Source organism: Mauremys mutica, chromosome 1 (genome assembly GCF_020497125.1).
Source record: "Mauremys mutica isolate MM-2020 ecotype Southern chromosome 1, ASM2049712v1, whole genome shotgun sequence".
Lineage (NCBI taxonomy): Eukaryota > Metazoa > Chordata > Testudines > Geoemydidae > Mauremys > Mauremys mutica.
In genome coordinates this window covers 133,580,335-133,603,083 of record NC_059072.1, presented here as the reverse complement: position 1 = coordinate 133,603,083, position 22,749 = coordinate 133,580,335, and the positions used below count along the sequence as shown (strand labels likewise).

The 22,749-nt window shown below is 42.7% G+C and overlaps 1 protein-coding gene across 1 annotated transcript in view; it reads right to left on the bottom strand.

Moving 5' to 3' along the window:
• ANO2 (anoctamin 2) overlaps window positions 1-22,749 on the bottom strand; it is a 332,293-nt gene that overhangs the window by 160,175 nt on the left and 149,369 nt on the right. Inside the window, exons 13-14 of the mRNA XM_044996576.1 lie at window positions 21,218-21,300; window positions 945-1,028 (exon numbers count right to left, since the gene is read on the bottom strand). Coding sequence (XP_044852511.1) covers window positions 945-1,028; window positions 21,218-21,300 — 167 coding nt within the window. The remainder of the gene's footprint in view (window positions 1-944; window positions 1,029-21,217; window positions 21,301-22,749) is intronic.

Below are 22,749 nucleotides of genomic sequence, written 5' to 3'. Positions count from 1 at the left end.
TTGAAGTATGGTTGCTCTCAAGTGTACTAACTTGAGCTAACAGTTGCAGCGAAGATGACACACAAGATTTTGTAGATCATAGGCAATATCTTGGATTGTACCTGGAAAAAAGTGGGAACCCAGTTTGGGTGTGTAATATGCTCCAAGTCAGACTGCTAAAGAAATGGGCCTCTGAATACTGCCCTAGACGCCTGAACCGGGACCATTGTAATTTAACGGGTGTTTTGCAGGATTGAGCACTATTGGAAGTTTCTGAGTGGTATTCAAGTATCGCCAAAAATGATTTCATCACAATAATCCAGTTTGGAATATGCAGAAAGTAGAGCTGGTTGGTTATTTTTATTTCAATTTTTAAAAAATAGGGAAAATGATTTTTTGGGATGAAATTTCTGATTTTTATTCTAAATTTCAAAAAAGAGAAAAAAAGAAAATACTGCCCTCCTTTCTCCCCCCTTTTTTTACACTAGCTGTAATACAAAGTATCAAAGTGAGCCTTCCTTGTATGGTGAGGAATGGGTTCAGCAGACAAACGCTGAAAGGGCAGAGTGGTATATTCAGACATATGCTGTGGGAGTGCCCCACTGCAGGACACTTCACTTTCTGGAACAGTTTCAAATTTCAGATCATTGATTCTATCACCCTCCTCTGTAGATCAGTCACCACCCTCCTCTGTAGACCCTGCACTACACATTCTCCACCCTCCTAGGCAGGATGCCTCACACAGGGTAGCACAATGATGGCCCTAAAAACATTCAGTAGTGCTGCAGCGATGCACAGAACTAAGCCATCAGAGAGGTACCATCTGAGACTGTATCAGAGGCAAATAGCACAGAAGAGACCATTCTGCAAACTGATAAGCAGAGCCAAACCAAGACTGATACAAAAATGTTCACAAAATACAATCCAAATGCAAATAAAAGCGGAAGTAAATCCATTTGTCTTACCTCATCTATATTATCCTTTTTATTAGTTTCATTTCTGAGTTTTTTCTGTCGCACTTTGGTTTCATATTCTGGTCTGGGATGTTCCTGAAACAAGTCAAAACAAAATCATGGCAGTGGGAAAAGGTTTTAAAAGCTGATCATTTGCAGAATATAAAAGCACCACAAATACATCGAGACATAGTTCCTCATCAGTTGTTCAACCATGAAACATGATTCGTACACAGCCACAATGAACTGAGATCAAACACTCATAGGTTTATCTAAATGGAAAAGTTAGTCAAACCTTCAAACCTTGACATGTTCCTTGGTGCATTTTTGATAGTGAAAAGGAAGAAAGAACATATTAAAAAATATTCTCCATAAAGCTGTGTACTGTAAAAGAAACAACATTCTGTATACGTTGAGTAATTCACACTATAGTATATAAGCAAACTTTGAAAAGAGCATAATCTAGACCAGTAACGCTCAATCATATTTGGCTCCTGACCCACAAAATGGCCTCAAAAATCATTCTATGATCTTTTGTGGCCGGCAAGGGATTGTGGGATTTGATTCATAGGAAAAAATGTCAACTATTTTGTGGGGTGCAGATCAAAGAAGTTTAGAGCTGGTTGGATCCTTTAGACCCTTTTTAAATATACTAGCTTATACTTTAGCACTAAGTACATTCTTTTTCCACCAGCAACACAGTGCAGTGGATGCAAAAGTGTAGGGTCTGAGTGGTGGGTGCTAGAGGCATTACTCTTGCACAGGGCAACATCAGGCTAAACACCTTCCTCAATGCTAAAGGGAAGGTACGCAGCACTTTAAAAAACAAAACAAAAATAAAACAATATTTACTGCTAAAAAGTGCAGTGTCCATTCTCCACAACAGCATCCCCTCTGACAATTCGCATGTTCTATCCAGTCTAACCCCCATTTTAGGGGTTACAGTGCCCCTAGCAATGCCATTAAGCCTTGTAAAATTATTACAAGAAGTTACCAGCCTGCTCACAAAATCCTACTTGCCCCTGGTAACAGTGAGGGTCCAGACACCCCAAAGGGAGAAAAGGTTTTGAACTCCAAAGAATAAGAAGTTGTATTAACAGATTGTATACAATGTTACTGTGCTATAAAAGTATGTTGAGTAAGGTCTTTTATGACAGTGTGTAACGTTCTTAATTATTATGGGAGATGTATACAAGCTGTGGTTATGAATTTATGTATTTGTGCATATAGAGAACTGTGCTTAAAAATCTCAGCTCCACCTCACAACAGGACAGTGAGTGATCAGACAGGGAGAAGTACCTCCCAGGCCAGGTGTTTACACAAAACCGGACTCAAGTAACAATCCACAGCACAACCCAGGAAAAGTCAATGATAGGCCATTTAAGTTAATGGAAAGACACCGAGACAACTGGAGATTTCTATACTTTGAATATCAATAGTGACTGAAGAAAAGAACCTGCAAACCCTTTTTAAATAGAAGGGGTTTGAAGTGAAAGGCATCCAGAAAATGAGGGAAAGTCTCTAGGCAGTAAATTGTCCATGGAATGCTGGATCTCCACCCATCACCATCAGAGTTAGGTGTATACTGGGAAACTGTTCAAAGGTGATAGGTAACTTGTATTAGAAAAGGGATTTTATCTAATACAGAACTGTAAAGGCTAAGGTTGCATCTTTATGATTTATTTACTGTTAACTTGTATATTTTTGCTCTCCCCTACAATTTCATCTTTGAATCTGTGGCTTTTCTATTAAATAAACCTTTTGTCTATTTTTACCCCAAGCAGGTCTCTGTTGTGCAAACTGTGCGGCGTGCGTGTGCCAAAGTGAACTGGTATTTAGGGGGCTGACAAACCAGAAGGGAAAAGTCTGAGTGTCTGGGTGTTAAGAACTCGGGCAGGATGGATTTGGGGAGACTCAGGACTGGAAGGGCTGTTAGAGTCACCCTGCAATTGCAAGGAGTAACAAGGCTGGTGGAAGCCAGGGTGAGACTTTGTGTTTGTGGGCAGACTATGGGTGTCAGGAATCTGAGCCATAGCAGCATAGCATTATGGCACCCCAAGGTTACAAGGCAGGCAATGACATGGCCCCTAACTGGTCTGGATGATCCCCGGAAAATAAGCCACTCTTTATCCTAATGACTGATGATATTGAGCATGAGCGTGTATGTGTGTGTATATATAAAGTTAAGACAGGTTTGAACCCCAACAATAATTTTTCTTTTGTACAGTATTTTGTTAATAAATGTTACATCTATTTTGCTATTAAACCATTTGCAGTTCAAACTTTTCAGTGTTTCTGCATCTGCATTCCACGCATCCACACCTGGACTGGAAACCTAATATTTCTTTATACAGTCTTTCAAAGCTGCCTTATCCTTGGACCTTAAGACCTTCTGGAATAAATGTGTAAATGTGCCCTTTACATCGAATAATGCATACCATGCATTTAGAGATTTGACCCTGATTCTGATCACATTTACACTGGTGTAAAGCAGGAATAACTCCACTGAAGTCAGCGGAGTTACTCCATTGTAAAACTAGCGTGATTCATGTCTGAAAGTGGGAAGACTTTTAGAGGTAGGACAATAAGCTAGAAATAGTTGTGATGACTTGAGGAAGGCCAAATGTCCATGTAGGGATAAATATGAATCCCATGATGCTGGAGGTGGGCCAATACAGCTGCCAGACACTTATTGAAAACCATGTGAGCCAAGGTACTGTGAGGCCAAATGAATGCTCAGAGTGGAAAATGAGAATTCCCATCCTGAAAACAAAGAGCCAAATCCTGCAGTCCTTACTTGGGCGAAACTCTCATTGACGTCAGTGGGAGTTTTCCCTGAGAAAGGGCTCCAAGGTTTGCCCCAAATATACAATAAAAAGCTATTCACTATATGCTACAGATGAGAATTAGAAATAACCTTTATACAAATCAAAGGCACACATATAATTGCCCTATTAGAGAGAAGGAAGTATAGACGGAATAGAACTCTTCTTTAATTTCTCCTTCCTTTGGAAAGAGATTTATTTAAAAAGTGTATAAAGCACCCATCATAAACACATCTGGGATACTGAACAGAAATAAATAAATTAAAACAGTCCCAGAACAACAGACCGGTGACACCATAATCTAAAAATGAGAAAGACAAACATATAATTCCATAAAAAGAAGCAATAAGGAGGGAAAGTTAAAATGGTCAATGAAATGCTGGGCATGAACTGAAAGGCCTTACACCAAAGGCTTGAATACAAGCAGACAGAGAGTGTGACAGACGCCTGTGGGGAGGGAGTTCCACAAATGGGAACTTTGAAGACCCAGCTGCCGCCCAAAAAAAGATGGAAACTTGGAACAACAGGAAGAAAAACCCAGCTGTCTGCACTGTGAGAAGTTTCATTATTGCAAATGAAGGATGGGCCTCGAACACCTTTATATCTTGGAATGCTGATATGGAAATAAAAGTTTGGGGCAAGATTCTCATTTTTGCTGTCTTATTTGTCAGTGGAATTCCAGTCACCTTTAAGGGCATTTTACTTTGCCAGTATCATATAAAGGTACCATGAGAATAAGGCCTATAGTCTTTCTAGTCCAGAGTCCTACTGCAATTACATTTGATTTGCAGAAGAAACAAAAAACCAACTTGAATAACAACCTCATGTTACAAATCACTAACAGCATAAATGGAAGGGGAGAAAATAGAAGCCACTGTGGGAACAGGAAGGAACTACCCTACCAAACTCATTCCAAAGCAAATACTACTCTAAAGTGAAAGTCAGAACAAAATAAAGGGCTTATCTACATATTATAGGACATTTTTAAAGGGGTCTCAACTAGGCAGCCCCTTTAGTACCTATATATATTTGCAACTTCAAATTATTGCATTTTTACTTCTAGTTTACCATTCAAGCAATTGGATGCCTACATGCCATTGTCTGCTCCCACAACACTGCACCCATAGTTTTTTAGGAGTGCAAGTTGAGAGGCTGTTTTTTAAAAACTTGGCCTTAAATTAGAACTGGGGTTCTCAACCTCTTTCTTTCTGAGGCCCCCTCAATATTCTATAAAAACTCCATGGCTCACCCGTACCACAACAATTGTTTTTCTCCATATAAAAGATAAGGCTGGTATTAAGGGGTAGGAAGCAGGGCAATTGCCTGGGGGCCCACGCCACAAGGGGCACCGTGAAACTAAGTTGCAAAGGCATCAGCTTCAGCCCCAGGTGCTGGAACTCAGGGCCCCAGGCTGCAGTCCTGCATGATGGGACTTCAGCTTTCTGCCCTGGGCCCTAACGAGTCTAATACCAGCCATGCTAGGCGCCCCCCCTGAAACCAGCTCACGGCTCCCCAGGGGCCCCTGGATGCCTGGCTGAGAACCACTGAATTAGACGATTTTGATGAGGGCATCTCATGAGGTAAAAATGAAACATGCTGTTCATAAGTACTGTCACTGCAGTGGACTGAACTACTTGGGCAATTGGTAATAGGCTATAAAGCCTTTTACCTCTTGGTCATTAATTCAAATCCAGCACTTGTTGATAGTCACAGGTTAGTAGCTGGAATCTTGGGTTTTGAAATGAATCATCTATAGGAGTCCTGAGAACTATAGTATGGAATATTTTGTTTCAAATTATTTCTACTATAATTAAAGTTACCACTGATACAGACAGGCTAAAGTATTGAACAGTAATTCCCCCAATGAGTAGGGCAATCTTAGTGAATGCTACTTTAAATAGTCTATTACAAATATTGTAGCACCTATCTTGTTAGCAATAGGTTGTGAAAAGGAGGTTTTGTACCTCTGGGGAGCTAGGAATCCCTATTCCCATTGTGATAAGGCATTTGTTTCTAGTCCTGGCAGATCAGAAAACATTGCACTTTTGACATGGGACATCATATGAAGAAAGGCTAATTATGCTTTTTTTTAGAAGTTTCTAATATTCATTACATTATATTTTTCTCTCCTTCCAAGGTCTGTGCAGTTGGAATGCATGATCTTAAAGTACCCTGGCTTATCAGATGAATATATATCAAAAGCAGTAGTCATAAGCTGAAAGAGAGTATAGGCAGGAAGTGGCCAGGGAAGCAGACTTGGATCCTCTGTGTGGCAGACTCAGCTGATGTTGCTTCTCACAGGGCCCTGAGCTAGGAACCAGTGGAGAGGGTGGACTAGGTCCCCCTCCTACACCTCACTTGAGAGTTAGGCCCTGAGGTGGACCGAGACAATGACGCTTCCTGCCTAGGGGCAGAGGTAGGCATCTCTACATCCCCCTTTTTGGGGAAGGAGACTGGAAATGAGGCACTTTGAAGACTAGGACACAGGCTCCACCTACCCCCCCAAACACCCTATTACAATGACCTATTAATGGACAATTCACAAAAAGCAAAAGTAGTGAAATTTGTCAAATGTACTGCTACAAATTATTCATCTAGCTTGAAGATAAATACAGAATACACACACACACACACACACACGGTTACCTGTGAATAAGGTGAGGTCATCCCAAACTCACATGAATAAAACCTTATCCTACACTACATCATCACATATTCTATTGGGGTGTGGTGTGGAATAAAATTTATTGGCATGAATTTATGGTGACCTTACTTTACTCATGTAATGCCATGTGTACATGAGAAAGTCATGTATAAATCACTACATTGTTGTTGTACAAAAAGAAGAAAAGCACCATGTGAAACTACATGAATAAAGTGGTTCCACCCACCCAGAACCAACATTAAGAGAACATAAATGTTGGTTTCATTTTATGTGCAAAACTAGTGCAGTAAAAATTGGCTGCCATTGATAGGGTGACCCTATATCCTGTTTTGGCTGAGACAGTCCATTTTTTAACCCTTAAAAAGGCCATCCTGACTTTTTTGGCAAAAACAGGCATTTGTCCCATTTGCTCTTGACAACTTGATCAGTTTTTCCCACTTTTCTTTAAAAAAAAAAAAAAAAAGTGTGTGTGTGTAGGAATGGGGCGGGGGCAGCAAGCAGCAATGCCAGCCCTGTGCAGGGGGGAGACAGGGCCTGAGTGAGCAGTGATGCCAGCCCCAGTGTTGTGTGGGGAGAGGAGCTCGGGCTGGCTCCCTGGGGCAGGGAGTCTTGGGGGGGCTTGGACTGGGGTGGGCTTGGGCTAGCCCCACTCAGTGACAGTATTCCCTTTGGGAAGTATGGCCACCCTAGCCATTGACTTAAATAACATCACTAACTATGATCTGCAGAGCACCAGAATCCAATATCCTTACTCTTGTGGAGAAGTATGTTACATTCAGGAATACTCCTATACGTCTCAGTGGGAGAAATCGTCGAGAAATATACACCACTCTGGCAGTATAAAGGGGTCTTAAAGTGGGTATAAATGCAAATTAGGCCAACTTTAAGACCCTTTTGTGTCTGACTATAAAGGACAATCAGACGCATCATGAGTAGAGGCAGCAGAATCTGTCCCCTTAGGAAAAAAAAAAACGTTCTTACCCCATATGCTCTGGCCAGTTTCAGTGTGTCGGACTTTTGGAATGTGGCCAAATGGAAGATCTGGGTGGGGCTCAAAGGGTGGCACTTCCACCCACTGCACAACTTCGGTAATCATATACTGTACCACATTTTATATTTTTTAAAAGTTCTAGTCCCTACAGTTGAAGAAAATTTTCCAAACATGAACAGAAATGATGTGCTGAATTTATGGCAAGACAGAGCCTGAAACAATAACTATGGGAGCTGTGAACTCCTCTCATTCACCTCAATGGGGTGGCTTCTGTTGTACAAGTTTATTTATATTACCAGTAGAAGAGAGGGGACATGAGCCACTCTCTTCAAATCCCAGAAGATAAGAGAACAAAAACTCATGGAGCTTTTGGTGAGGCAGAGATTATTTAAGTGCCTCTGAAACAAATGTATGCATGGAGCCCATTTGATCTCCACTTGCACTTAAATGCTCATCTGGAGTAGCAGCACCTCAAATAGTCAAGAATAACTAGAGGAGAACAAATCCATCTGAGGACTGTAGGCAAGTCACCCCATGGACAAGCCAAGAGCTGCCCGTGATGGAAAAGAAATAAGGAAAAGGAAAGTGGAGCAGGTTGGATGGTTGTAGCAGGGAGAGAGCTAGTGTGGAGTTAGGAATTACTCTGCACCAGCCAAGGGCGCTGGAACAATTTGCACAGTGGAGGCGCTGATAGTCATTGAACCAAACTGTAAACCCTGTATTTGATGGAATCCACTTCAAGCCGGAGACTGCAGCAGCACCCCCAGCACCCCTCGTTCCAACACCTATGGCACTAGCAGCCTCTGACACTTCTGCAGGCCAGCAGCTCCAGAAACTAATTTGACATGGAAAAAATGTTCAACCATATATCTTTCCTGACAAATAAATGAGATATCACATTACTTGGTTTTTCTAGCCTACAAGTGAAAATGTGTTTAAAGTGTGCCTTTAAATTCAGTTTATAAAAGAAACAACAGCTAGTACAAGATTGTTTTGCCTAAGGCCTGCATGAAAAAGTGTTTTTCAGATTTTCTTTCCCAACTGCCCTAATAAAATCATGACCTCCTTAATTTAAACATAACATGATTAAACGTAATGTTAAAGGGCGAAGCATCCAGTTGGAGCAACTTGTCTAGATGGTGTACAGCAGGAATCAAGGTTGGATTCAGATGCATTAAATAACTTTATTAATGAGCTGCAAGAAGGGGTTAACAGCAAGATAATTACATGTGCAGATGTTTCACAGATGATAAATTGGGAGAAGTTGTGAGCACCAAGGAAGATAGAAAATAATAAAAGGGACCTAGGGAAGTTAGAAACATGGGCAGAAAATAAAGTGAAATTCAGCATGGGAAAAATGTAAGCTAATCCCTTCGGGAAAAATAATTCAAAACAGGTACTGGGAGAGAGAAACCTTAGCAGCAGTGACGCTGTAAGAGACAGATCGCAGCCAGTGTATGGAATTGTGGCCTCCCATCTCTCCTTAATGGCCACTGGTCCCCAGTGACACTGCAGAAGATGAGTGACTTTTACTTTGGTGCCCCTTGTTTGCCTTGTGCATGGTTTCATACCAAAAGAGGATAAGTTTGTTATATACTTGCTCTTCTAGTAGCAAAATCTCGACACTTGAGCAAAAAAAAAAAAAAAAGAAAAAGAAAAAAGAATTCTGTCTGTCGCTACCTACAATTTGCACTGTTGGGTGTTACCTGAAAACATCAAATGTAGCAAATTGTAAAAACCAGACCAGAAAAGATTGTTTTTGCATGGAAGCTTAACTCAAAGAGGAAAGGAAAAAGAAATCTGTGAGCAGATCACTTATTTCCCAGGCATCAAGCACCCGTCAAGCCTGCTTGTCGTTCATCAACCAATTCTGACCTGTCCTAGGTGTGGACTCTCTAACCACAGTCCATTTTGAGGGGAAAAGCTGAAGACTTCTCTGAAGGAAAATCCAACATCCTAAACAAGCTATTGAAGGGCAAGACGAGGAGAAACTCCTAGGTGGTGGGATAGAAAGTTCACAGAAGCAGTGCCAAGGAAAGGCAGGGAACTTTATTTGACATAAAGGATAGGGTAGGATCTTAACTTTTAAAAAACTTCTAATCACAATTCAACAAAAAGATAGTCAAAATGGTTCACTCCTCTGAGGAATCAGCCTGACTTAGACATGGCAAAAACATTGTTTGAACTAAAATCAGGGATCCATATTTAGGCAATTCAGTTTCTGTGGCATTTGCTGTGAATTCACCCCATTCTGCAGAATTCTGCTCCTGATTCTAAGTTTCCATTTTTAAAAAGGATGTTTCCAGCCCTCACGTAAAAAGTAACCTTAACTGGGACTGTTTGCATAGTAAGGTCTGTCTCGTCCCCAAAACCACAAAAAGAAGCAGCCGATATTGTGTCTTGGAAACTCATATCCGTAGGTTGACATTTTCAAAGATTTGTGAAAGATTGTAGCCTTAATTCCCAGTGTCCTTAAAAAGAGGTCTTCAGCTGCCTCCCCACAAGTCACTTTGAAAATACAGGAGCTACTGACCAACATGTATTTGTTTTACTTCTTCTCTGGCATGGCGAAATCTACCTTCATTTGGGAAACAAGTAAACTTTTGTTGCATTAAAGACAGCCTCTGTTAAATAGACAGTGACAAAGGTATATTGGAAGACGAAAAATAACTTACTGATTTGTTAGGCTAAAGCATTCTTTGTTTTTCTTCCATGTTAAGTGAATTTCTATAGTACCAGATTGTGGGGTTTAAGAGAAATGTTTCCCTAGCTTTGGATTGTCCTGCTTTAGCACTGTCCTCTTACTTGCATTATTATTACACAACAGAGTTGAAAACTGTTTGACAGGCCTGTAGTAACTTGGCTATTAAGGACACCTTTCAGAGTTACATGCGAGTTTAGGGTCAGATATTGAAAAGAATTGAAACACTTAAATTTCAGTGGGAGCTAGGCATCTAAATACCTTTAAAATATGACCTTTGCTGTATTTATTTATTATTTTCAAGGTTTTTACTTCCTTTTTCAAGGTTATATTTTTTCAAGCCAATTATCAATAATTTTCATCCAGTGCCCAATACTACCTATTATGTTTGTGGACTTTGGGTGTACAAACAGTACAAATCTTCTGTAAATTTGTACAGTTGCCAGCTGCAGCTCAACATCCAGGCCTTGCAGAGACTTCTCAGACTTTTATTGCCAAGATTCTTTTTTTTTTTTTTTTTAAAGTGACTACATTTATCTCTGATATAACTCTAGTGAAGTCAGAGACATTGCACCATAGATTAATCTGGCACAGTGTGTCTAAAGAAACATAATTTCACAGAAAATTAAAGGCTCAGTGAGGCAGAACAAAAATATACACTTCAGTGTAACCCTCATACTGTATCTCTCAACTGTCAAGGCTTTGATGGTTGTTTTCCTGCCTGCCTCCAGTTTCATAACTGTCATAAGTAGTTAGTTAAGGGTTAAGTTCTACCTGTAAAGGGTTAGCCCAGACCTGGTGAAACACCTGACCAAAGGACCAATCAGGGAAGAGAATTTGAAAATCCCAGAGAGCGGGAACTTGGGTCTCTGTGTTTTTTGTTCTGTGTTCTTAGCCGTCTGAAACTACACCAGCACAGACGCTTAATCAAGTCTGCTCATCTTTCTGAACTAATTTCTTCTATTCAAGCTAGTGAGTATTAGAAGTACTGGGTAATTTCATATAAGAATCCTATGTCTGCAATTCTGTGTGTTTGTATTGATTATTCGTAATTTTGCCTGTATTGCTTGTACTGAGGAAAAGGGAGAAATTTCTCAAGGGATTAATAAGATTAGACCCTATGAATGTCCATCTTGGATTCATAGAGATTGTGTATTTTTTCTCTTCTTTTTTTTATTCTTTTAATAAACTCTTTTATGTTCAGGACTTGGTTAAGTTCCTTACCTGTGGATTCAGGGGAAGGAAGCTAGGCGCCACTCTGTGGAGACAAGGGTTGTCTCCAAGCAGAGAAAGCAGGGAAGGGAGAGGGAAGGAAAGGAATCTTCCTCCCTCTGTGATTGATCTGTGCTTCCCCAGGAAAGTCTCTGGAAGGAGGAGAGGGAGGGGGGAAGTGGGCTACTTCCCTGTGTGTAGAGATTCAAGGAGTTTGAATCAAGGTATCTCTCTCTCCGGAGCAGGCTGGAGAGAGGGAAGAGAAGGGAGGGGGAAGGTTCCTCCTCTGTGAGTGGATCTGTGTTCCCAGGGAGTGTCTTTGAAGGGAGACAGGGGGGAACAAAGGGGTGTCTCGATTCACCAAAATAATCGAGTGGTGGCAGCGAGAAGGAACCCTACCCTAAGGGTTAGGGTGGTGGCAGAATACCTGCGGGTCCCCATCTTTGAACCCACAAGCTCAAAGTGGGGGTGAGATCTCAGGACAATAACACATATCCCAGATCCACTGGAACTAACTTGTTTAGACTTCTTTTCCCTGGCTCCTTCTTAAAACACCATGATCCCCAACCTTTCCATCTCAGTTTACCCCCTGATCCTGCATCCTCCTCTGCTGCTATCTCAGGCTTGACCTGATCTAGGCCTTGGTTTTCCCTAGTCCCTTATCCTCTCTAATTCTTTAAAAGCATCATCTGCATAATTATGGACCACATTTGTATAATACATCATCTGTTTTAATGGGAGAGTTGACATGCAACAAGCTCCTTTATAAAACTGATGTGTAAAGGCTCACCAGAAATGGTGCCATCTTCTGCATGTTCATGGAAAAATGCCAACAGCAGACAAGAGAGCTGTAAGAGAAGATGTCTGTAACCTAGATTGAGACACATGTAGCATTTTGTCTTTATGACAAGTGAAAAGATTTGTTGCATTACAGACTGCAAAATTTTTCCCACTTACAGTTCTACATAACTCCTACTTAGTGATTTCATAGTGCTTTGCAAGTAACGAGTTAAGCCTGTGAGGTTTATGACATTATCTCCACTTTACAGCAAAAGAAACTGAGATTCAGGGAAGTTAAGTGGCTTGCTCAATCTGTAGCAGAGCCAGGAGAAGAGGTGTTCTGTTCTGGCTCTCAGTCTAACAATTAGAAAAGTAATCCTCTCCCACAGAGTTGTACATCTTTCTGGTAGATATCAGACATACAGCACAGGAGAAGCAGGAAGGAGTCTGTGGTCTGTGGAGGTATAGCTGGCCCAATACACAAAGCTGTACTTTCTGTCTCCCTTTATCATACTGGCATTGTAGCCTGAAGAGCACATTGAGTGTTCCAGACAAATTAATTCCTTCTAGACTATCTGAGAGTCTAGCAGAAGTCAAATGATCTCCTCCCATCCTCCAGTGTATAGTTCTTTGATGAGCTGACACAATATCATCCGGTAATATAAAATGAGAGTATTGGGTTATCCACTAAACATCAGCCACCTCCTCACTAATTCAGGGCAGCTGAGCATAGTCTCTAGAACTATGCAAAAAAATTTGCTTCACTTTCAACATACTGAATATCAGCATTGTTTCAAGCTCAATGTGCATTTGCTAATCAATTACTGTTCCTTCAAAACACTTTTGGTGACTTTTTTTTTTTAATTTGCGCTATTTCTGGATATCCATGAATGTGAGGAGGCTTCAAAAAAAAAAAAAAAAAAAAAAAGGAAAAAGGAAAAAAAAATTGAGTTCAACTTCGGTTTGTTAGGACAGGCCTCATGAGCAAATCAAATTCATGTAAGTCCATAAGTCCACAGGTTCTAGTTCTGGAGAACAATGAATCAGTGTGGATATTCAGAAACCCCCTGAATCCGAACCTTGAAAAATGGCCTACAGATGGAGGTGTTTTCAGCTGAATTTACAACAACTGTAGGACAGACTCCACCTGAGAAAGCTTTGGAGTTCTCCATGGAATTGTCTGCCTTGAAACACAAGCCTTTGGTACCTAAAGTCACTACACAGTCTTCTGTAACTGTCCATCATTCTTGGTTCCCACAGAGGCAACAGACTTCTCAAGTATCCCATAACCCTCTACCAGTGAGTTTAGTTGGCATCCATACACTGCATGGGGAAATGTGGGACATCCATTAGTGCAGGGGTGTTAAATCTACCTATACAATCAGAAGCTCTGGTTTCTACAATGTGTTTTACAGAATTATCATTTCAGCTGCCATTAGGCCAGAATACCTTTCTGCCTTGTTTGAATGCCAATATAAATTATACAGTCACTGATCAGTCCTGCAGGGTTTGGATGATTTCCTGTCCAGTCTGAGTTCAACAATTCTGATGACCAAGTGGACAAGGATGGTGTTTTAGCTGGTCACAAATATTAACACAGGATAGTTCCAGTTCATGCGTTATCAGTTAGATATTGAGCCATGTGGAAAGCACACTGAAGTTGAGATTACTGGGTGTGATACTTCTGAGACTGAGCCTGCCTAAACCTGAGTTACCTCGAAACCTGAGCCTACTTAAGCCTGATGAGTCATCCCTGAGCCAGAAGGTGTGATGAGTCATAAGAGGCAATTACCTGCTGGTCTTGTGATAGGTGCCACACCATTCAACCAGGGTGTAGCTAATTCACAGGGCATGACCCACTCAGGTGACCCAAGTCAGGCATATAGGCTCCTAAGGGAAGCAGCTTCTCCATTCAGTTCAACATCACTACCTAGATGGGAGCATTCCTGACAGCCTGCCCTTGCTCCTGCTTCTGCTCTAGTCTTCTCCTGCCTCAGATGGTGGCCCAGCAAATCTGATGCTGGACAGCTTAAACAACTTTCTCAAAAGACAAAAGCAAAGCCACCAGGGCCAGCTTGGTTAGGGTAGTTGACATCAGAGAGTGTCCAGCAGTGACGCTTCGGGGATTTTGCTGAATGGGAAAAGTTTTGGACCAGAGTTGCTTACCCTTCCTCTGACTGCTTCATTACTTGCTGCGTGAATTGTTGCGGAGTCCACAGTGGTTAGGCTTTATGACTTAGGGTATGTCTACACTACGGGATTATTCCGATTTTACAGAAACCGGTTTTTTAAAAACAGATTGTATAAAGTCGAGTGCACGCGGCCACACTAAGCACATTAATTTGGCGGTGTGCGTCCATGTACAGAGGCTAGCATCGATTTCCGGAGCGTTGCACTGTGGGTAGCTATCCTGTAGCTATCCCATAGTTCCCGCAGTCTCCCATTGGAATTCTGGGTTGAGATCCCAATGCATGATGGGGCAAAAACAGTGTCGTGGGTGATTCTGGGTAAATGTCGTCACTCAATCCTTCCTCCGTGAAAGGAACAGCAGACAATCATTTTGTGCCCTTTTTCACCTGGATTGCCCTGGCAGATGCCATAGCATGGCAACCATGGAGCCTGTTTTGCCTTTTGTCACTGTCACTGTATGTGTACTGGATGCTGCTGACAGAGTCAAACAGGAAATGAAATTCAAAAGTTCGCGGGGCTTTTCCTGTCTATCTGGCCAGTGCATCCGAGTTCAGATTGCTTTCCAGAGCGGTCACAGTGGTGCACTGTGGGATACCGCCCGGAGGCCAATACTGTCGATTTGCAGCCACACTAACTCTAATCCGACATGGCAATACCGATTTCAGCGCTACTCCTCTCGTCGGGGAGGAGTACAGAAATCGGTTTAAAGAGCCCTTTATAACGATATAAAGTGCCTCATTGTGTGGACGGGTGCTGTGTCAAATCGGTTTAACGCTGCTAAATTCGGTTTAAACGCGTAGTGTAGACCAGGCCTTACTTTTGCATCTTTTCCACAGGGCCGGCTCCAGGCACCAGCCGACCAAGCACATGCTTGGCGCGGCACCTTGTAAGGGGCAGCCAAACTTGGGGTGACAGGGGGGCACTCAGGGTTTTTTGTTGTTGTTTCGGCCGGGCGGCACTCGGGGGGGGGGGGGTTGTTTTTGTTTTGGCGGCATGGTGCGGTGCTGGGGGTGTGTGTTTTTGCGGCCTGGCCCGCGCTCGGGGGGGGGGGTGTTTTGGCGGCATGGCACTCGGGGGGGGAGGTGTTTCGGCAGTGCAGGGTGTGTTTCGGTGGGGCGGGGCTTTTTTTTTTTTTTGCTTGGGGCTGCAAAAAAGTTAGAGCCAGCCCTCCTTTTCCATCACCATTTTGTGTCTGAAAGGCTCCATCCCACAGGGTTTGGTATCCCACAACCTCAGGTATGATGTGCAACAAGTCAAGATGGTCAAGGCTTGGGATCAGCCGGGGGGCAGAGGGGAGAAGGGGGAAACACAGCACCAACAAATTTGAGGTTACAAAGGCTTGGAATTACAAACAGAGGCTTCTTAGAATCATAGAATCTCAGGGTTGGAAGGGACCTCAGGAGGTCATCTAGTCCAACCCCCTGATTAAAGCAGGACCAAACCCAACTAAATCATCCCAGCCAGGGCTTTGTCAAGCCTGACCTAAAAAACCTCTAAGGAAGGAGATTCCACCACCTCCCTAGGTAACCCATTCCAGTTCTTTACCACCCTACTAGTGAAAAAGTTTTTCCTAATGTCCAACCTAAACCTCCCCCTCTGCAACTTGAGACGATTACTCCTTGTTCTGTCATCTTCTACCACTGAGAACAGTCTAGATCCATCCTCTTTGGAACCCCCTTTCAGATAGTTGAAAGCAGCTATCAAATCCCCCCTCATTCTTCTCTTCTGCAGGCTAAACAATCTCAGTTCCCTCAGCCTCTCCTCATAAGTCATGTGCTCCAGCCCCCTAATCATTTTTTGTTGCCCTCCGCTGGACTCTCTCCAATTTATCCACATCCTTCTTGTAGTGTGGGGCCCAAAACTGGACACAGTACTCCAAATGAGGCCTCACCAGTGTTGAATAGAGGGGAATGATCACATCCCTCGATCTGCAGGAAATGCTCCTAATTATACAGCCCAAAATGCTGTTAGCCTTCTTGGCAACAAGGGCACACTGTTGACTCATATTCAGCTTTTCGTCCACTGTAACCCCTAGGTCCTTTTCTGCAGAACTGCTGCCCAGCCATTCGGTCCCTAGTCTGTAGCAGTGCATGCTCTGCACTTGTCCTTGTTGAACCTCATCATATTTCTTTTGGCCCAATCCTCTAATTTGTCTAGGTCCCTCTGTATCCTATCCCTACCCTCCAGCATATCAACCACTCCTCCCAGTTTAGTGTCATCTGCAAACTTGCTAAGGGTGCAGTCCACACCATCCTCCAGATTGTTAATGAAGATATTGAACAAAACTGGCCCCAGCACCGACCCTTGGGGCACTCCACTTGATACCAGCAGCCAACTAGACATGGAACCATTGATCACTACCCGTTGAGCCCGACCATCTAGCCAGTTTTCTATCCACCTTACCGTCCATTCATCCAGCCCATACTTCTTTAACTTGCTGGCAAGAATACTATGGGAGACTGTATCAAAGGCTTTGCTGGTTCTTCTTCCCCTTCTCCTGAAGGAGTCTGGCTCCCAGAACCACCCAAATTCAGAAACAGAATAACCTTCAAAAAGCAATCTCTTCATGGAAACTCTTTTAATTGAGTCTTTTGTTTCCACCGAACCCAGCCACCGGCCACAATTCATGGCTTAGTTCACTGACAATCCCTGCAGAGTGCAACTATCTCTTGCAGATAAAGCAAAAATAAAAATCATGTAACTGTATTTTTAAATCCCAAAACAAGCAGCTCACATAGGTTGGATTTTAGTCAATGTCTTCCCTTAGCCTTTTATCTGAAAATACTTAGAACTTGCACAGCATCTTCAAAGTGCTTCACGTATATTAACTATTTAATTGGAGTGGGTGAAGGCTGAATGACAAATGCCAGGGAACTACATGTGTTTGATTGCTCTGTAATTTTGATCAATGTGGTCTCCAGTTCTCTGACACTGCGTTCCATCTATTCTGCCTGCCATTCAGCAGGTCCTTAGGCTTATGAGGCACCTCATGCCCAAGTCTAGCAGTTGACAGCCATGTGTGCCTGTGAGTGTTTAAACATAAAGTAGTTGCTCTTGCTGCTACATGCTAGTACACTTTACTTACTTCTGTTAGGATTTTGGAGATTAGACTAAGTATTTCATTTATGAAGAAGAGAATCAGCTACCTTGCAGTCATTTTCTGGAATTTTTTTCCTTGTAGGATGTGTCATTCTTACTGTGGCTGACTAGCACTAAAGACTGTTAAACCTTCTTACCAGTTGGATCTCATGTTTTAGAGCCACAGGGTTAAATTCCGCTCTGGAGTAATTGCATTGATTTCAATCAAATTACACAAAGGCTGAATTTGGTCCACAGTAATCAAACAGTAAAGTGTGAGGCTTTTAAAGTTTTGGCATTAGAAATAGCAGGTTCAATCTCTCATCTAACAGGAGGATGAAAGAAAGCTCCAGTTGTGTCTTTTAATGTGAGATATTTGTGCTCTGCCATTTTAGAGGTAGCTGAAATAGAACAAAGGTGTGACACACCTCTCTCACCCACTGAGCCAGAATCATGTGGATGGGTAATGGTAGCAGATTTGTAAGAGCAGCTGTAAAGTCTGCCCTGGTATTCTTGGCAAGGTGTGAAAGGATGGTCTGAACCTCCTTTTCACCAAGAAGTGGAAAATGAGATCCTCTGGAGAAGAGTCAGTAGTTCTGTAATCTTCAGTCTGGGAAAGGTCCAGGAAACATGCATGTGACCTTAAGGAACTCCTCAAATTATGATCCCTTCTTATTAGCATTGTCAGGTAAATCTCCTGCATCCTTTGTTTTCATGCTGGTTTGGGTTGTGAATCCATCTGGAGAATTAAAAACCCAGAAGTGCCTCCTTCGAGGATCAAAGCACCAATAATGCTGAATATCTCAATGCAACTAGCAGTGACAACTGTGACAACAATGCTAATGGCTGGAGCCAGAGTTCCTGCACATCAATTCTCATATTGCTGGGATCTCCCATTAGGTTTGGAATTGAGAGGCTTCCTTAACTAGTCAAAGCGTGTGGTCCATGAAAAATCCATGTGGGGAAAGGCATTCACTAGACCATACCATACAGATGATCATGCTGTGCCTATGTCCTGGGCTTTGACCCAGTGCTTAATTTGTAATGAAAGAGGTGCCAGAGTTCAAGCAATTAAGTGCCAGGACTCAAAGGAATTTTTTTACATTCTTAACTGATGCAGCAAGCACAGAGGTGCTGGAGCTATGAACTGCCAAGCCCAGAGGTGCCAGGGCTCAGGCCTGGCAAGCCCTGGCACAAATTAAGCACTGCTTTGACCTAAGAAGAATGGAAACAGGAGAGTTGAGTGAGTGGAAGCCTCAGGAAGGTGCAACAGGTGTTGAGAACATTCTCAGGTATACACAGTAGTGAGATGGTTACACAATGGTGAGGTTTGCTCCTCTCCAAGTGCAGCTTTGACCTGTGCTTGTAGGAAAGTGTCACTTTGACCACCATGCTGGAACTGAGAGCTGGAGGGAATTTATACCAGGATTCAGAGGATTTTGAAACTTCAAGGTGGCCCTCTGACTCTGGTGTCTAGGGAGCTTGAAAAGGCATTTTGATTGTGTTGGAACCCTGCCATGGGGCTTATTCACTGGAACAGAAAATTCCAGTGTACAGTCCCAAGTATTAGCAAGAAACTTGACTCAGTTCTGCCACTTTCCAGGACTTCATCCTCAAGGCCTACCAGTGCGAGTCAATCCAAATTACAGGCTGTTAAGATGCTAACTAAAGCATGATGCGCTCTCCATAAGCCATGATGACTTGAGGCAACATCTGCAAGCAGAATTTGCATTCAGAAACAGCGTGGTTCATTGCAAATAGTAATTGTGATCATCTGTGACTTTCCGGTCAACTCAGGGCACTGCTTGAAGCCTGATGGGTTGTATCTGAGACATTCTGGAAAAGGAATGCACACATGCACACAAAGAAATAAACTAAAAAACTGCAAGGACAAAGGCTGATGTGGCGTGTTGAAGTCTCAACGTACATTGTTATGGATACTAATATATGAATAGTAACAAAAGCAGACTCCACCTCCACTAGAGATATTGTACTGCAGCAAGGGACAATTTGTCTCTATGAGAAAGCAGCAAGAAGGCCCCACCCCTCAGCAGCTGCAGAACATGCTCCAAAATGGAGGGCCTGCTTAAAAGGGGACTCTGCCAATCGAGCAGGGGGCAAATGAAGAGGTTGTCTGCAGGAAGGAAGCTAGTTAGTAGCTTTTGAGACAAAGGAATCTGCAGGGTAGGGGGCCTGACCCCTTTTTCTGTCCCTTTCTCCCCGACAAGGGGGAAATAGACACTGAGAAGGAAAGTGGGAAGGCTCTCATGATTATTGAATCATTGAGACTGAGCAGCTCTCTGTGCTGGGAGGGAAGCAGAGTTCCATGATCATGCCCCAAAGGGAGGAGACAACATGTGTGGTAGGAAGTGGTCATGGGGAGGTTGGTCTGGGGGGATCAGCTACAGGTGACTGAGACACTCCTCACTTCTTCCCCCTTGGATACTGGTTTGTGACCTGGTGAAGAGGGAGGGCCTGGTCCCCTTTCCCTTCACTTGGTCTGCCCAGAAGAACCCAGGGATTGCTGAGGAGTGACAGACTATAACTCAGCAGCCAGGCCCTCAGATTATCTGGCAAGGCCATCCCAGGACTTTCGGGAGTATTGAGTTGTGGCTGCCTACTAGGCCTGCTAAACCCTAAGTGAAGGCCACAGCATACCCCAACAAAAAGGAAGCAGGGATTGCCAAAAGGATTCTTTAAACCAAGGAAAGAATCAAAGAACATTTCATCAGAATGAGCACTGCAGCTACAGAAGACAATGCTACATTAGAGCTGATCAAAAAAAAAAAAATAGTGTCAAAATTGGCTTTGTGACCAAACATTTTTGTTGACAGCATCTACAGTCTTTGAAGAATTTCATTTTTTCGTCAGAAAACCAAAACCCAAAAATGTCTGTTCAACATTAATCTGTGTCCCCTACATCTGCTACAGTGCCTCATGGGAGTTGTAGTTTGGATACCACCTGCCCCCATTTTCCTTTATGGGCTGGGCTCTGCAGTTGGACCACATTTCCTATCAGGTACAATCATCATATCATGCACCATGCTAGTTCAACCAGAGGGGAGACTGCAATGCATTATGGAAGATACTGACCAGTCATGTAGTTTGGGCAGGTTTTTTGGCGGGGAGGGGGGGAAATCAGTTTTCACCTCCAGTGTATAATAACAAAGTCAAAATGGTTCATTCAAAATTTTGACAAAAAATGAATATTTTTTTCGTTTGCATAAACATTTTCTAAGGGTGGGACGGATTTCCAACCAGCTCTATTCTTCACATACAGTATTTGTAGTAGAAAACAAATTCAGGGCTGTGGTGGATACATGCCCTATTGCCTCAGCAGCAAGTGTCACCAGTCCAAGAGCTCAGCACTTTTAGCTCAGGATTTTCCATCCCTGGTTTCAATCAGGCAGTCCAGACCAAGATGCAGAGATTAGGTATGCTACTCTGATATGTTACAGTCCTCTACACTCAGCATGTGTGTTAGCCACAATAAAGCAGCAACTGAATGAAATATACTAAAAGGAGGGATCATTCTACCATTAGACCCCTTATAAATGAATATGGACATTTTAAATTAAGAATGAACTGCTGTTAATCTTACAATATAATCTTCTTCTGCCTTAATTATTGAAAATGAACCTGAGCACAGTAATTAACATGCAGTGATTTCTTTAAAGATGTCTTGATACTCAAAATAAGATAATTTACAATCTTTTTTTTTCAGGGGTGGGGGGAACTTGAATTGTGCCTCCATGCATTACGTACATATTAAGAAACCACCTATCTAATTACTACCGTACATTTTCAGGATTGCAATGGTAAATATGTAGAAAGGAAACTTACTTCTTCCTCCTCTAAGCCAGTGAGATCCCAGAAGTAACCTAGTCTCATCTGTAAACGCTTCCATTGTTCAAGAAACATGGTAGCTTCAACAACAAAAAACAAACAAAACAGTTAGATTTTAAACTATAAACTCAATGTATTTATTATTAATGTACTCTTTGCATTTCAGTATTATCTACAGGCCCAACTTCTGTGAGGGACCCAATGTGGTAGGTGCTGCACAAACATAGAGCAAGAGATAGTTCCTACACAAAAGAGCTTAGAATTTTGTAGAGTTTAAGGCAAGAAGGGCTCACCAGATCATCTAGTCTGACCTCCTGTATATCACAGGCCACCAACACCACCCAGCACCCGAAGCCCAACAACTGAAATTAGCCCAATCTAAACAGTGATGACAGACTACAGCTGGGAGAAAAAGTATTAGCCCGATTTTACTGATTGGAAACAGAGTTTAAGGAGCTTGCACAAAGGCACTAAGGAATTCTATGTCAGAACCAGGAACTGAATACAGATCTGCTTTTCCTACAAGACCATCTCTCTCAATGTACCTTGTGCCATTCCACAGTTTATGGACTCAAAATCCAAATCTGAATACTCAACCACAACTTCATCCATATGCCAGATAAAAGATTTGTAACTATTCCCAGTCAATCGGAAATAGAGGACAAAGTTAGAAATAGGCTACTACTGAAAACAACTCTAAGTACCTACAGGTAAACTGAAAACTTCAGCAATCATCATGGAACATACCATATGGCTAGTGTGACAAATCTCCTCCTCTACCGTGGTTGGCAGATTTGCTCACCTCAGTGATCTTCCCCTCTGGTGGAACCCAGAGTCTAGGTCAACTCCTCCTGTGTCAGATCAGGAGTTGGAAGGTTTGGTGGGGAGGGGGGGAACCCAGGCCCACCCTCTACTCTGGGTTCCAGCCCAGGGCCCTGTGGATTGCAGCTGTCTATAGTGCCTCCTATAACAGCTACGACTACTTCCCCATGGCCACCTCCAAACACCTTCTTTATCCTCACCACAGGACCTTCCTCCTGGTGTCTAATAATACTGGTAGTCCTCCAGCAGCACACCATCTCAGCTCCTCTTGCTCCCAGGGAGGCTTTTAACTAGTTCCAGCCAGACCTTGATTGGCTTCAGGTGTCCCAATCAATGTAGCTATCTCCACTGCCTTCTAGAAGGATCTTAATTGGTCCCAGGTGTCTTGATTAACCTGCAGCAACTGCCATTTGGTTACCATGGTACTAAGGATTTGGTTAGCCTGGGGCTAACATACCTGTTCCTTACTACTTTACTGTAGCCATCTGGCCTTGCCCCATCACAATAGCGAGGATGCCTTTTATTCTGGCATGCCTAACAGTGGTATAGTTGAGCATTTCTGATCCATTTAACCCAGCCATGTGAAGTGTTATACTCAGAGGGTATGTCTACACTGCAATGAAACCACCCATGTCTGGCCCATGGCAGCTGACTTGGACTCATGGGGCTTGGGCTGTGGCGCTGTTTAACTGCAGTATAATCATTCA